Source organism: Pelecanus crispus, chromosome 1 (genome assembly GCF_030463565.1).
Source record: "Pelecanus crispus isolate bPelCri1 chromosome 1, bPelCri1.pri, whole genome shotgun sequence".
NCBI lineage: Eukaryota > Metazoa > Chordata > Aves > Pelecaniformes > Pelecanidae > Pelecanus > Pelecanus crispus.
This window is the reverse complement of record NC_134643.1, coordinates 85,784,957-85,797,531: the sequence shown is the minus strand read 5'-3', so window position 1 is coordinate 85,797,531 and position 12,575 is coordinate 85,784,957. Positions and strand designations below refer to the sequence as shown.

The 12,575-nt window shown below is 40.6% G+C and overlaps 1 protein-coding gene across 1 annotated transcript; it reads left to right on the top strand.

The window, feature by feature from the left end:
* The first annotated feature begins 2,650 nt into the window (after positions 1-2,650).
* Positions 2,651-10,955, top strand: LOC104034494 (natural killer cells antigen CD94). Its single transcript, XM_009487519.2, has 6 exons — positions 2,651-2,823; positions 5,333-5,431; positions 6,690-6,776; positions 7,064-7,218; positions 9,263-9,375; positions 9,731-10,955. Exons 1-6 carry the CDS (start codon positions 2,697-2,699, stop codon positions 9,849-9,851), a joined length of 702 nt encoding a protein of 233 aa, XP_009485794.1. The 5' UTR covers positions 2,651-2,696; the 3' UTR covers positions 9,852-10,955.
* The last annotated feature ends 1,620 nt before the right edge of the window (positions 10,956-12,575 follow it).

The window sequence follows — 12,575 nt, the reverse complement described above, 5'->3', positions numbered from 1 at the left end:
CCCAGATTATTTATTGTGGATCATTTACCACAGGTGTAGCAGCTGGGCTGCTAAAGCATTAGTCATTCCCTTCAAGGGGCTGTTCTAGTGTCTCACTGATCTCAGCACTACACAGCAGTTTCTGATCACCAACATGAACATTTCAGGTGTTATTTTCAAATACTAATTTCACGCTCCAGAAACCTTAGTGGATTACTCTGTTTGCTGTTTACACTTATCACTCATATCTCTAGCATAACCTCTTCTAGCTGCTCCCCTCAGTTCCTCTCCTAGCTGTTCCTGTCTTTGCAGGTGAAAATGCAGAGTGCTTCTGTCTTGCAGTGCAGACACAGCCCTGGTGACTTCCCAGAGTGTCTCTCAGTGTTCACACCAACTACACTGAAATAGGAAATCTCATGTGGAAAGTATCCTGAACTGTATTCATGGTGCATCCTTTATTGATAATGAAGGGCTTTGCTGTAATTTGCCAGAAAAATTAAAAAGAAAAAAACCCAAACTACTCTGATCTTGTTTTCTCTGACATTAGAGCAACTGTGAAGAAACAAAAAAGCTATTTCCAGGATGTTTTTTCATTAATGAGGCATACCTAATAGCAGAGGGGTGAATCCTACACGTTTCTGCCGTTTCTTGAAGACAAACACGAGTACAGTTTCACAGGTGCACCATGCTACTGAAACAGAAGCAGCTAGCTGCTTCTCCTCAAAAAACAGACTGAAACAAACAAAAAAAAAAAAAAGAGGAAAGAAATAATCACCCCAGAGAAGAAAGAGAGGAGACAAGTAGTGTCCTACCATTCACTGCAAGCATTCGGAGTGCTGCAGCAAACAACCTTGTCCAGCAAGGTTGAAAGTGGCAAAGGACATACCCTGGTGGTGTTGTAACCAGGTAGGGCTGTCTGATTGTATCCCCTTTTCCATTGAAAGGAGCTTTTCCTTACAGGGGAAGAGGCATAGAAAGGTACTCTTTGTGTATTTGCTGAGATGGCATTTTGTCCAGCCTGCTGACAATATTTATACACGGGCTGTATTCAACTGCAGGCCCAAATTTCCTGCCTTAGTTTACCTTTCTTTTCCTTTTAGTCTGAAAAACCAAGAAATTTTGCCTGCCCTGGATCCTTAAAAGAACAGATAGTGTGGTGGTGGAGCTCCATCTTAACGCTTTTGTTACTTCTGTTCTTGCAGCAGGATCTGTTTTAAAAGGTGACTCAAAAAAAAAAAGTGATATAATTAAGACTGCTTATTGAATTCAGAGCTAGAAAAATAATACAAGAAAATTATTACCTCCTGTTTTCTCTCCAGAATTAAAATCAGCTTGGAAAAAAGTTTCCCTAAAGGAGATTCGTTACATGCTTGAGAAGTTATTGCTAAGAGTGAAGAGGTTACTGTCATGAAAATCTGCAACCAAATTCAGTAGCATAGACACACTTGACTCCCAGTTCTCTGCAGAAAAGCCCTTTTTACACTAGGGTGTCAACATACAGTTTTCAGGCTGATAGACAAGGATTTTTGCACCATATTTAGCATGAAGTTTTTATAAGGATATTATGGATACACCACAAATACATAGTAAATGCTATTCCTTGCATGCCTGTCTGTGTAACAAAACTATGCACCCTTTGCTCCATACTTTTTCCTCATGCCTTCTCTTTGCATACGGGTAAAACATTATGCAAGAAATATATGCAGCCAGGAAGATTTCTGCTCTGAAAAAATCTATCATCTGCACAGCAAGGCAGGAATAATAGCCAAGTCATTACAGAATATTTCCAGTCTATTGAAATTATTTTGCAAATGGGAGACTCTGAAATTTACACACAAGAACAAGAACAGCTACTGCAGAAATTCCTCTCTTGCAATTTCCTTCTGACTCATCCTGTCACCATGATGTGACTCATCATGTCTGGACAAGTGCTCTGTTAAGGAGAGTTGGTCACTGAAGATGTTTAAGAACTACAGCTCAGCACTGGAGCAAGGCACTGCAAAGAGCTAGAGATGGACAGTGAGGATGGTTAAACCACTTCTGCACAGTCACTTCTGTGTATGGTGCAACAGCAGAGACATAGAGACATCCTCAGTGTAGTCTGGTCTTTCTCAGACACAGGCTGAGTGGTCACATGAATCCTGCCAAGCTCCTGGCCTCACCATCCTTTCACCTCAGCGTTCCCCCTTCTAGCATTTAGTTCAGTGAATTTTTGTAAAATAGTTTCATTTTTCATTTATTTCATAACAGTGTATAGAAATGCAGCCTATGGCTTTCAGTGCAGCTGATGTGTTGTATTCGTGCCCTGATACATGAACAGATATCTTTCATACCTTAACTCAAAATAGTAACTATTTTTGGAGCATCTTATTTTAAGGAGGTAGAATATCCTGATGTTTGCTATATTTACAGGGTCTTATTGGGTGGATAGTTAAATTAAACAGTCTTAGGTTCCATCCAGGAACCAAGACTCCTGCTCTTCACATTCAGGAAGAAAACACCCATCCTTGAAAGTGCCACTTTAACTCCTTAACATGCTTTCAATATACTACACTTCTGGTATGACACAGTAATCAGAACAGAGCCAGCTTCCTCCGTGGTTTCACTGGAAATGCTAAAACGTGAACCATTCCCATTGCCTCAGCATTGCTCTTGCTGCAGTGTGCCCCTGCGCCCAAAGTACTGCTATTGCAGCAAAGAAGTGTGATGAGCTGGAAATGGAGGATGAGGAAGGCTACACCACTTTAAATTTACGACCCTCAGCTTCAGTTATTGCTCCTGCATATTCAACCAGCAACAAATGTTCTGCATTTAAGGCTCAAGCCAGTTGTGTTGTAGTAGACAGTAAGTACAGATGGAAATTTGCTTTTCTATCTAAATCAGGGCATAACTTAAATTTGCATGTTCAGGTTGATTGCTTTAGAATCTTTCTAAACTTTATAGTATATTCTTAGATAAATGTTCATAGAAACAGCAGAAAGAATAATCATAATGGAGTCTTGTGTGCTATTGTTTATGATATTTTTTCTGAAGCCTATCTTTACTGCAATTATTTTTTCCATTTACTTCAACACAGAAAACAAATTTCACCTTTCTATGGATTTTTTTTCATTTTGGTAAGACTCATTTATTACAGCAGGGTACTGCAAGAGAGGAAGGTGCTATAGTTTTATCAGACAATGCAGGCCTTGGAAATGGAAGCAATGTCCTCAGCTATGGGGAGTAGAAAGGTGCCCTGTTTATCAGTGAATGTAAGCTCTGATAGGAGTATATATTTTTATTTGTTTATACTCAAAGTTTTTCTATAAACAAGCTGAGTGTTAGCTAAGATAGTGGATTGTGCCCGTGGAATGCCTGAGACCATAAAATGATGACGTGAGTACTGTTGCTGCTGCTCATAAATTCACCACATGGCTTATGTGTGAAACAAATATCATTGCTGCTATTTGCAGGTTAGGTAGAGTAGACAGAGACTAAATTAACATCACTCTGGTGCTGTCTGGCAAAGAGCTATGGCTATCAATTGAGAATGATGGCTTGACAAGGAGGAGGGAGGAGAAGCTGTTGAGAAGCAGCAGCCAGAAAACCAAGGATAAAATATTAGGGAGTGTGATCTAGGAGCAGAGCTTCCCGGAAAGAAACAGGCTGGCGAGCTCAGAAAACTCTTAAAATGGCCTACGGATATGCACAGAGAACATGTAAAGTAGATAGACTTATGACCAAATTAGGTTGGGAGGGTTCATCTTTTCCAATTTTTTGCACAAAAGGGCTAGCTCTAAAGTCTGATCAAGTTGCTTAGGGACTTGTGCACTTGAGTTTCAGAAAACTCCAGGGATGGAGATCTCACATCCTCTTTGGGCACTTGTTCTAGTGCTGAAGGGGAAGAATTCTTTTTCCTCACAGCTAATCACAAGTTTCCTTGATGCAACTTGTGAGTGTTGTATTGTGTCCCTTCGCTGTGCCTCTCTGAGAAGAGTCTGGCTTCATCTGTAAAGCCCTTTCAGGTAGTGGAAGACTGAAATTAGGTCCTCCCTTGGCCTCCTCTTCTCCAGGCTAAACAAGCCTAGGTCCTTCAGCCTCTCTACAGGTCCCTGACCAACTCAGTGTTCCTCTGCTGGACTCTCTACAGTTAGCTGGCATCTCTCTTGAACTGGGAAGCTCAGCACTGGACACAGTACCTCGATGTGGCTTCATGACTGTCAAGTAGAGTGGAATAATCAATTCTCTCGACCTACTGGCTGCAGTCTTGCCAATGCAGCCCAGTGCTGGTCAGCTTTTGCTGCCACAAGGGCACACTTGAGGACTCATGTTCAACTTGTCCACCAGAACCCTGAAGTATAGCTGTTTTCTAGCCAGTCATTCCCCTACCTGTACTGGTGCATGAAGTTATACTATTACAGGTGCTGGACTTCACATTTGCCTTTGCTGAACTGTTGCACTTACAGCGCATTCCTAGGACTTTTAGGTCCCTTTAAGAGGAAGCCCTACTCTCCAGCATATCAGTCACCACTCCAATGTGGTATCGTCTGCAGTCTCTTCAAATTTCTGTAATTAGTGAGGGCTAGGGTCGTCTCCCTTAACTTTGGTTATATGAGTTTTACTTGCCAAGTCTATCTGGACTTCAGGCACCTCTGGAGGGTGATTCTTCTCACCCAATAAAAGGTTAGCTCCCTGGAGGGGCTTGCTCTGATGCACTGGACTCAAGTAAAATACTTGATGTGTGTAATACTTTTCAATTAACCTGAACACGCTAAATAGGTATGAAAGAGTATTACGGAAAATTACAGAGCACCGCTTCCCAAAAGGGAAAAATGCATATCTATAAAAGAAAGTATTTTAATGAGGGGATAGTCAGCTATAAAATTCTGGAGAACTATATTCCTTGTTAGACATTGAACCACAATGGAAATCTGGAGAAAAAGCCTGAAGAAAGATGCACAGTTTAATGTTCAAACATTACAATAATTTAAAAATCCCAATCACAGGTTCCAGAATTAATTAGCCAAAAGTAGATGGTAATTTTTCCCTTTCACGGTAGAGAAGTCTTAGAGATTGCTTTATTATTTCCAGGACTGTGGGAACTGCAAAATTTAATCTGTTTACCTGTTTCATGAGAATTTTTACTCTAAAACAATAGAGCCTCAGTTAATAAACATTCTCAGTGGATAAATAGACATTTCTCAAAATGACTGCAGGAAATTCAGAACAGTGATAACAAAAACTGCAGTAAGGAAAAAAGATGCTCTGCAGATGGGATAAAGGTGAACTGGGGATGTCAGAGAGGAGGTAATACCACTGTGTGGTGAGGAGAGCTGCTATTTTTGTTGCTGAATGCATTGTTTTTTTGTCCCAGGACCCTCTGCCTCATCTTCCGTATGGCGGCCAGTGGCCTTTGCTTTCCTCACTTTGTGCTTGGTGCTGCTGATGGGGCTGGTAGCCCTGCTGGCCCTGTGTAAGTACTGTGGTGTCCCAAGCTGCTGCTGTGGGAGTGAATTCCAGCTGTACGACTGCTTTTTCTCCACCTACAGACTGTTTCTGGTGTCCCTGTTCCCCCAATGGAAACAATACAGCAATAAGGGCAACATTTACCTTTAATTGGTTTAGTGGTGGACTTGGTAATGTTAGGTTAATGGTTGGACTGGATGATCTTAAAGGTCTTTTCCAACCCCAGCAACTCGGGATCACTAATATCTGCACTTATAATTACCTTAACACTTTAACCTAACTAACCCTAACCCTAAACGTAACCCCTAACTTCAACCCTAACCCTAACCCTAAACCCCTAACTTTAATGACCCTAATCCTAACACTAAAGCTAATCCCTAACCCTATCCCTATCGCTAAACATAAGCCTAAACCCTAACCCCAACCCTAATCCTAAACAATAACCTTAACCCTAACACCTAATGCCTAACCCTAACCCTAATCATAATGACCCTAACCCTAATCCTAACCCTAACCTCAACCTTAACCCTAACCCCAACCCTAACGCTTACCCTAAAACCTAACTTTAAACTCTAACTCTAACCCTTTTCTGAAATGCTTAGTTTTCACAGCTCATCTCGTTAGCCACACTATCTGGATAATGGTGCCCCCCTGTGACTGTTACCGGAATATTTCACAGTTACAGTTCCCTCTTTTTCTTGGATTGCAAGTTTTTTGCAGGGAGAGCAATCTTGGCTTCAAAGCATTGTGACTGGTGCATTTGCCCAACGATTACAGCAGATTTTCCATAGAAACATTTCAAGTAACAACCAGAGATGATGCCACATTACATTTGGAAGCAAAGTCAGAGAGTCCCCGGCTTATTTTTGGCAGGAGGGAAGCAGTTGCAAGTGCCCAGGATGAACACTCAGGGTGGTCCATGGCATCACAGAAATAGCTCAGAGGCAATTCTTCAGGTTTCTAGTCTGACACCCACCCTTTCCTCCCCACCATTCAAAGCTGGACTATCACCAACCCCAGATAAACTCATCTATAACTTTGTCCAGATGACTTTTGAAAATCTTCAAGGGCAGAGATGCCCCCACCTTCCCAGGTGGCCTTTTCCAGTACTGCAAAACCCTCCTGGTGAAGAAAATGCGGATGTTGTACACACAATGATTGACATACAAAGAAAGTAGACAAAAACCAAAAGAATGCCAAAAGCTACAGATTAAAGCTACAAATTTTTAAAAACTATTTTTGATAAGCACTTTCATGCCCTTCAGTTTTTCAGGTTTCCAAGGATCCTGAGGAAGGAAAGAAGCTGCAGGAAATGAGGGAAGCATTGTGTTTTGAGGGGAAGGAGAAAAATGGTAAATGTGTTTGTTATGTAAATAAACACAAATCACCCCGTTTTCAGAGCCCATTGACTGAGGCACTGTAAAATCACAGGGAAAAGATCTGACCAGTTAGTGTCTGTTTTTAACTGTGGTAGTATTTGAGATGTGGATATGTGTACGCTAACATGCAAAACAACTTGTCTCTTGCCCCTCAAGAGTTCAGCTGATTCATGGCTACCCTTAATCTTTTCTGTGTCAAGCCAGTAGCTAAAGGCCCCATATTCCTCATAGGTCTGCATAATACTCTCTCTGATTTCTAGAAACAAAATGTGCTCTCTGTCCAGCAAGCTGGCAAAACAGTGGAGCTGACAACTGCTTCTACATTTCAAAGCAGAAGAAAACATGGAAACAAAGCCAGGAGTTCTGTTCCTCAAGAAATTCCACTCTTCTTGTGCTAAAAGACAAAGCAAAGATGGTACAGTCTTCACCTCATGAATTCCTTTATGTCACGTGTTTTAACTTCAAGCAATCTTGCAGGCAGAAAATAGTTTGGTCGCTTACAGTACATGTATTTAATTTTCTCTGGGTCAGGTAGCCTTCCCGCAAGACACAAATTGTCACGACTTGCAACACTAAGTTGTGTGCTGTGAGAAATAGTGAAATTACGTATTTTGAGAAACAGAATAAGCCATTGTATAAAATACCTTAATTAGCTAATACTTAGGTTTTCACAGAGAAAGCAAATGATGTATTACCAGCATGAAGGAGAGACCCAGCACACAGAATACGTGTTTTCATTATCTCTTTCCACAAGTTTTATTATTGACAGCTCCCAGCATCAAACCCACATCTATGTGAAATCTAGAGAGCAGCCTATTCACCATGGTACTGTCATTTGCTCACTGCAGTGCAAAGTGACTATAAAAGGTTGTTTTCTGACCTTGTGTTATACTGTTATAGAGTGGTGTTAATGATGGCACAAAGTCTAGACAGTAGAGGATTATATTATGATGACTGAAAAAGATTTAGGGAATTAATAATTTTAAGTAGTCTTACTAGTTTGGGGGTGCTTTGCTGACTAATGAAAAAATCTGTAATTTGCTGTCAAGACTGTATCTTCCCTTTTTGTACACACATATCTGGGAACCTCTTTTTCAGCAGCTGTTAAGCTGACATGAAGCCCAAATATCCTTATTTTCTTTTTGCTACATTAGCAAAAAAGGAAACAAGCTTCCCTGGAAATCTCTCCCCTTTTTCCAGATGGAGTTAGTTTCAGATGGGGGTTCTCAACTTCTTTATTTTAAGGCATAAAGGCTGGCTTTTTTTTTTTTTTTTTTTTTTTTATTTATTTAAAGTGAAAATCAGATGGGTAGAGACAAAATAGAAAGTAGAAAAATCATTTATTTTTTAGTTTAGCAGCATCCTGAGATCAGAATTGTGGCTCATACTGTTGGGAGACACCTGAACACCACACCTTCAATGCTGAATTCAAGAGACTGTTTTGGTATGCTATATAAATCCCTGGATAGTTTGATTCCAGATGTCCAGGTGCTTGCTTTTTCTTCCATGTTTGGTATATGCAGCTGCAGCCAGACTGAGGCCCGACAAGTTTAAGCCAGCTGTGGATTTTAGATTTTGAATAAGGCCCTAAACATGCTACTAAGCAGCAGTAGAGTATCTGGAGGATCTGAACAGGCTAAGATGCTGAGGAACCTCTTAGGTAGCACTTAGACACCTAGTGAATGATTCAGGTGCCTAAGTGTAGATTTCTAGGGCAATCTGAGATGCCCGGGGGTATTCTCTTTGACCTCCAAATAATGCCTCAGCAAGGCACAGTTCTCCTGTAGGTTCTGGGTCTTGTCTTTCAGCCATATATGAAGACTTCAAACAGGTTGGAGAATCTCAAAAGGTGCTAGAGGACTGTATTTAGGCAACAGGTTCTGCCCTCTAAGCTGGGATTCATCTCACCTAACTTCAAGCATCTACAGTGTAAGCGGGCTGCAACTTCAGAGCTACTTCCTCAGGCTCCATTATAGCCAGGGGGAGATCTGGCCAATACAGTCACTATTCAGTAGCACTCCCACTGGGTGAGATAAATCACTTTCCAGGCTCCATTGGATCTGTTGGCCAGATCTCTGCTGACTCTAATTGGGGTTTAAATGGTGCTCCCATATCTATATCTAAACTGCAGATAATCTAAAGGCAGTGTAGATACCTAAAGGCAGACCAGATAAAGCTGCTTGTTTGTTTGCTTGTTTGTTTGTTTGTTTGTTTTTAAAAAGCAGTGTTTTTACAGATCCAGGGTACATTTGTCTTATAGCAATTCAAGAAACAACAGTATTTAAATGATCCTATAATCAGAGCAGTCAGCACTCATGGAAAACAAGCATGGACAACAGTTTACTCTCCTATTGACTAAGAGTTATCTCCTTTGGTTGCAGAACCTTCACAGCTGGAAGATACAGGAACGTAGGTCTTAATTTTGAAATATTGTTGTGATGATTTTCTCATACCTACAGGTTTCTCTGCCACAGGATTCACAGTTTTACTGGGTTGGATTATCATACATATCTGAAAGGAGTGGCTGGTACTGGGAGGATGGAACAGCTTTTTCAAAAGAAGTGACAAATTGGTAAGTCTTCATAACTTAGGATCAGCGTGGTTCTATCTGATGGGCCCCAGTAAATTATGAGAGACTAGTGCTTCCTCTTACTTTCCCATGTTTGCCACATGAGCAAAGGAACATGGAGACCATAGTATCTGCTATGGATGTCTAAACTCATGCCCTGTATAAGGAACAATGGGTGGCAAAGTACAGCTCAATCACAGGCACCAGATCCAAAAGGACCAGCTATCACAGATAAAATAGCTCCAAGGGGGAAATAACTCTACATTCCAGTGGCAAATCAGTATAATTACAAATAGTCCAAATACAGATTACATGATGTCACTGGGACATCATTAAGCCGTATCTTTTAATTTCTTAGGGTCCTGCTCTATGACAACATCTTCTGTGCCTCCTTATATGGACAGATTATTTATGCCAGACAACCCTGTTCAACAAAGCAATTCTGGATCTGTGAGAAAGTGGCTGTTCATTTCACCTGAGGAAGCATTGCAAGAATGGATGTGGGATCTGCCGTTGTGAGACACCAACTTTAGGAACTGGAATTTTTAAATATATTTTTATTTTTGTTTGTTTATCATGTAGTTTTCTCAGAATGGCGATTCAAGTGGGCAGGTCATTAGAGACTAAATCTTCCTCTTAGTCTGCATTTTCCTTCCCAGGATCACAAATGGGAGAGAGGAAAAAACCCTACAAAGCTAAAAACTACGAGACTAGGAAGTAACTTGAAAGAGTTAGCTACAGTCAAGCAATGATCCTTGCGTGACTCTCCTGGTTGACAACCACACATTCTCGCAGATATCTATATTCTTTGAGCTTCAGTCAGCATTTTACACTAACACCTGCCAGTCATAAACCAGTCCAACTACATCTTTGATGATACTCACTGAATTACTTACTGTACACACTAACTACCGTCCACCCATAATCCTCTTCTGGAGCAGTTTACTTAGGCATGCCTTCTTTCCTAAATGTGTTCTTCCAACTGTTCCCCCATTTGAGGTACAGGGATACAGAAAGAACACAAGGCCTATTCACCCATAAAATTCTTTTCATATATGCATTAATATCTATAGAAAAAAAGGACATTTGTGAGAAGACTGCAGGGAATCCCTGGAAGCAGTGTCTGTGAAAAGTAGAGTCAAATGCCATGGATGGATTAAAACATTACCTGCATAACTTCAGTGCTATCATAACATTAATTGCTATGGAAATAGAAGTGAGGATAATAATTACGTGCTCCATTCAGAGCTACATACAGTCAGTACTCAAACTGATGCAGAATCCATTGCCACAGATCTTACTTGAGCTCTTGTATTATATCCACACTCTTTGAGATCTCTGGAGCCCAAGGTACACACTATGCATCATATGTTATTAAAGCACTTGTCATACTTCTTGAAGGAAAATGATGCCTCCACTTTTCTGGGTGGAGTTTCATTTCATGAGTACTTTGAAAGTTTTGTATGTCAGCATCTGTTTTGTATTACATATGCATATATTCCTTGTATATATATACCTTTGTCTATGTGTATATGCCTGAGTATTTGGGAACTTTCCTTAAAATAAATGAAAAAATAATAATATGTCTTTAGTATTCAATATTTCCTTGGAAAATATTCTCAAAGACTGAAGCAGTACCTCCATAAAAAAATGAACCCCTCTTCCTAATGTGTCAAAAGATGTTTGTGAACTGACTCAATTCACTATACTCAGTCATAATTCATGGGCACAACTGCCAGTTGAGCTATCTAGAATTCCTCATCATAGAGGAATCATAGAATCATTGAAAAAGACCTTTAAGATCATCCAGTCCAACTATTAACTTACCACTACCAACACTACCCATTTTTGAACCCCTTCAGGGATGGTGACTCCACCTCTCTGGGTAGCCTGTTCCAATGTTTGACCACTCTTTCCATGAAGAAATCTTTCCTAATATCCAATCTAAACCTCCCCTGATGCAACTTGAGGCCATTTCCTCTACTGCTGCAGTAGGAAGTGCAAGGTACAATGCAAGTAAGGTACAATGTTTCATCTGTTTCAACCCATTCAACTTGAAAAAGTAATTCAATGCAGGCATCTAAGCTGCCACATTTTATCACTTTTTCTTCCCATAAACTAACACTGCATTTTTTTTCTAGCAACCTGCTATACACCTTTGTTTGATGGCTGCATTGTGAAAACAAATGTTAGCCTCTGGGTTTCCTGCTGACTGCTTGGTGTGATTTTTTAGGAAGCATTCACTATCACTGCAGGAAGGTCAGGTCAGTGGTGATAACTTGCAGAGTACATTTCTTTCATTTCTATGGCTGGATGATTTTATAAACTATTTCCATATCTTCATATAGTAAACTCCGTTTGGTCTCAGCCCAGATCTTGGCCACCACAGCTTGGAAAGGGCTTTTCCCCTGTTAACAGCAACATACTTCAGAGTGAAGAATTTATAGTATCTGGTATTTTAAATTCAAGTAAATTCATTCTTTCATCCAGTCTGTCCTCTATCTCAGAGGCTGTCAAAGTTCTCCTGACTACACATATAGGGAGTCCAAGACACAAGCTGCTCAAGGAGGTCCACTGTCTTTGGGGATAGGGGAGGTCCACAATCCTCCCATGGCACTGGGAAATTCAGAGAAGCTGTTCATTTGAAGCACATTTTGTATGGAAAATAAAACCTAGTATTGTACAATACAATACTTAAAGGTATTGTATTGTATTTAAGTATTGTATAATACAGTACTTAAATACCTCAGTAGTTAAAGGGGGCCTATAGGAAAGAAGGGGACAATCTTTTTAGCAAGGCCTGTTGTGTCAGGACAAGGAGTAATGGTTTGAAACTAAAGGAGGACAGATTTAGACTGGATATAAGGAAGAAATTTTTTACAGTGAGTGTGGTGAAGCACTGGAACAGGTTGCCCAGAGAGGTAGTGGAGGCCCTATCCCTAGAAACATTCAAGGTCAGGTTGGACGGGGCTCTGAGTAACCTGATCCAGTTGAAGATGTCCCTGCTCACTGCAGGGGAGCTGGGCTAGATGACCTCTAAAGGTCCCTTCCAACCCAAAGCATTCTATGATTCTATTCTATGATTCTATTCTATGATTCTATAAGTGTGAGTAAAGCCCTCAGTAGAGCCTGAGACATCATAAATCTTGAAAGGTTTGGGAACTAAAGAGAAATTGTTGGCTTCAACATCCCTCCAAACAGGA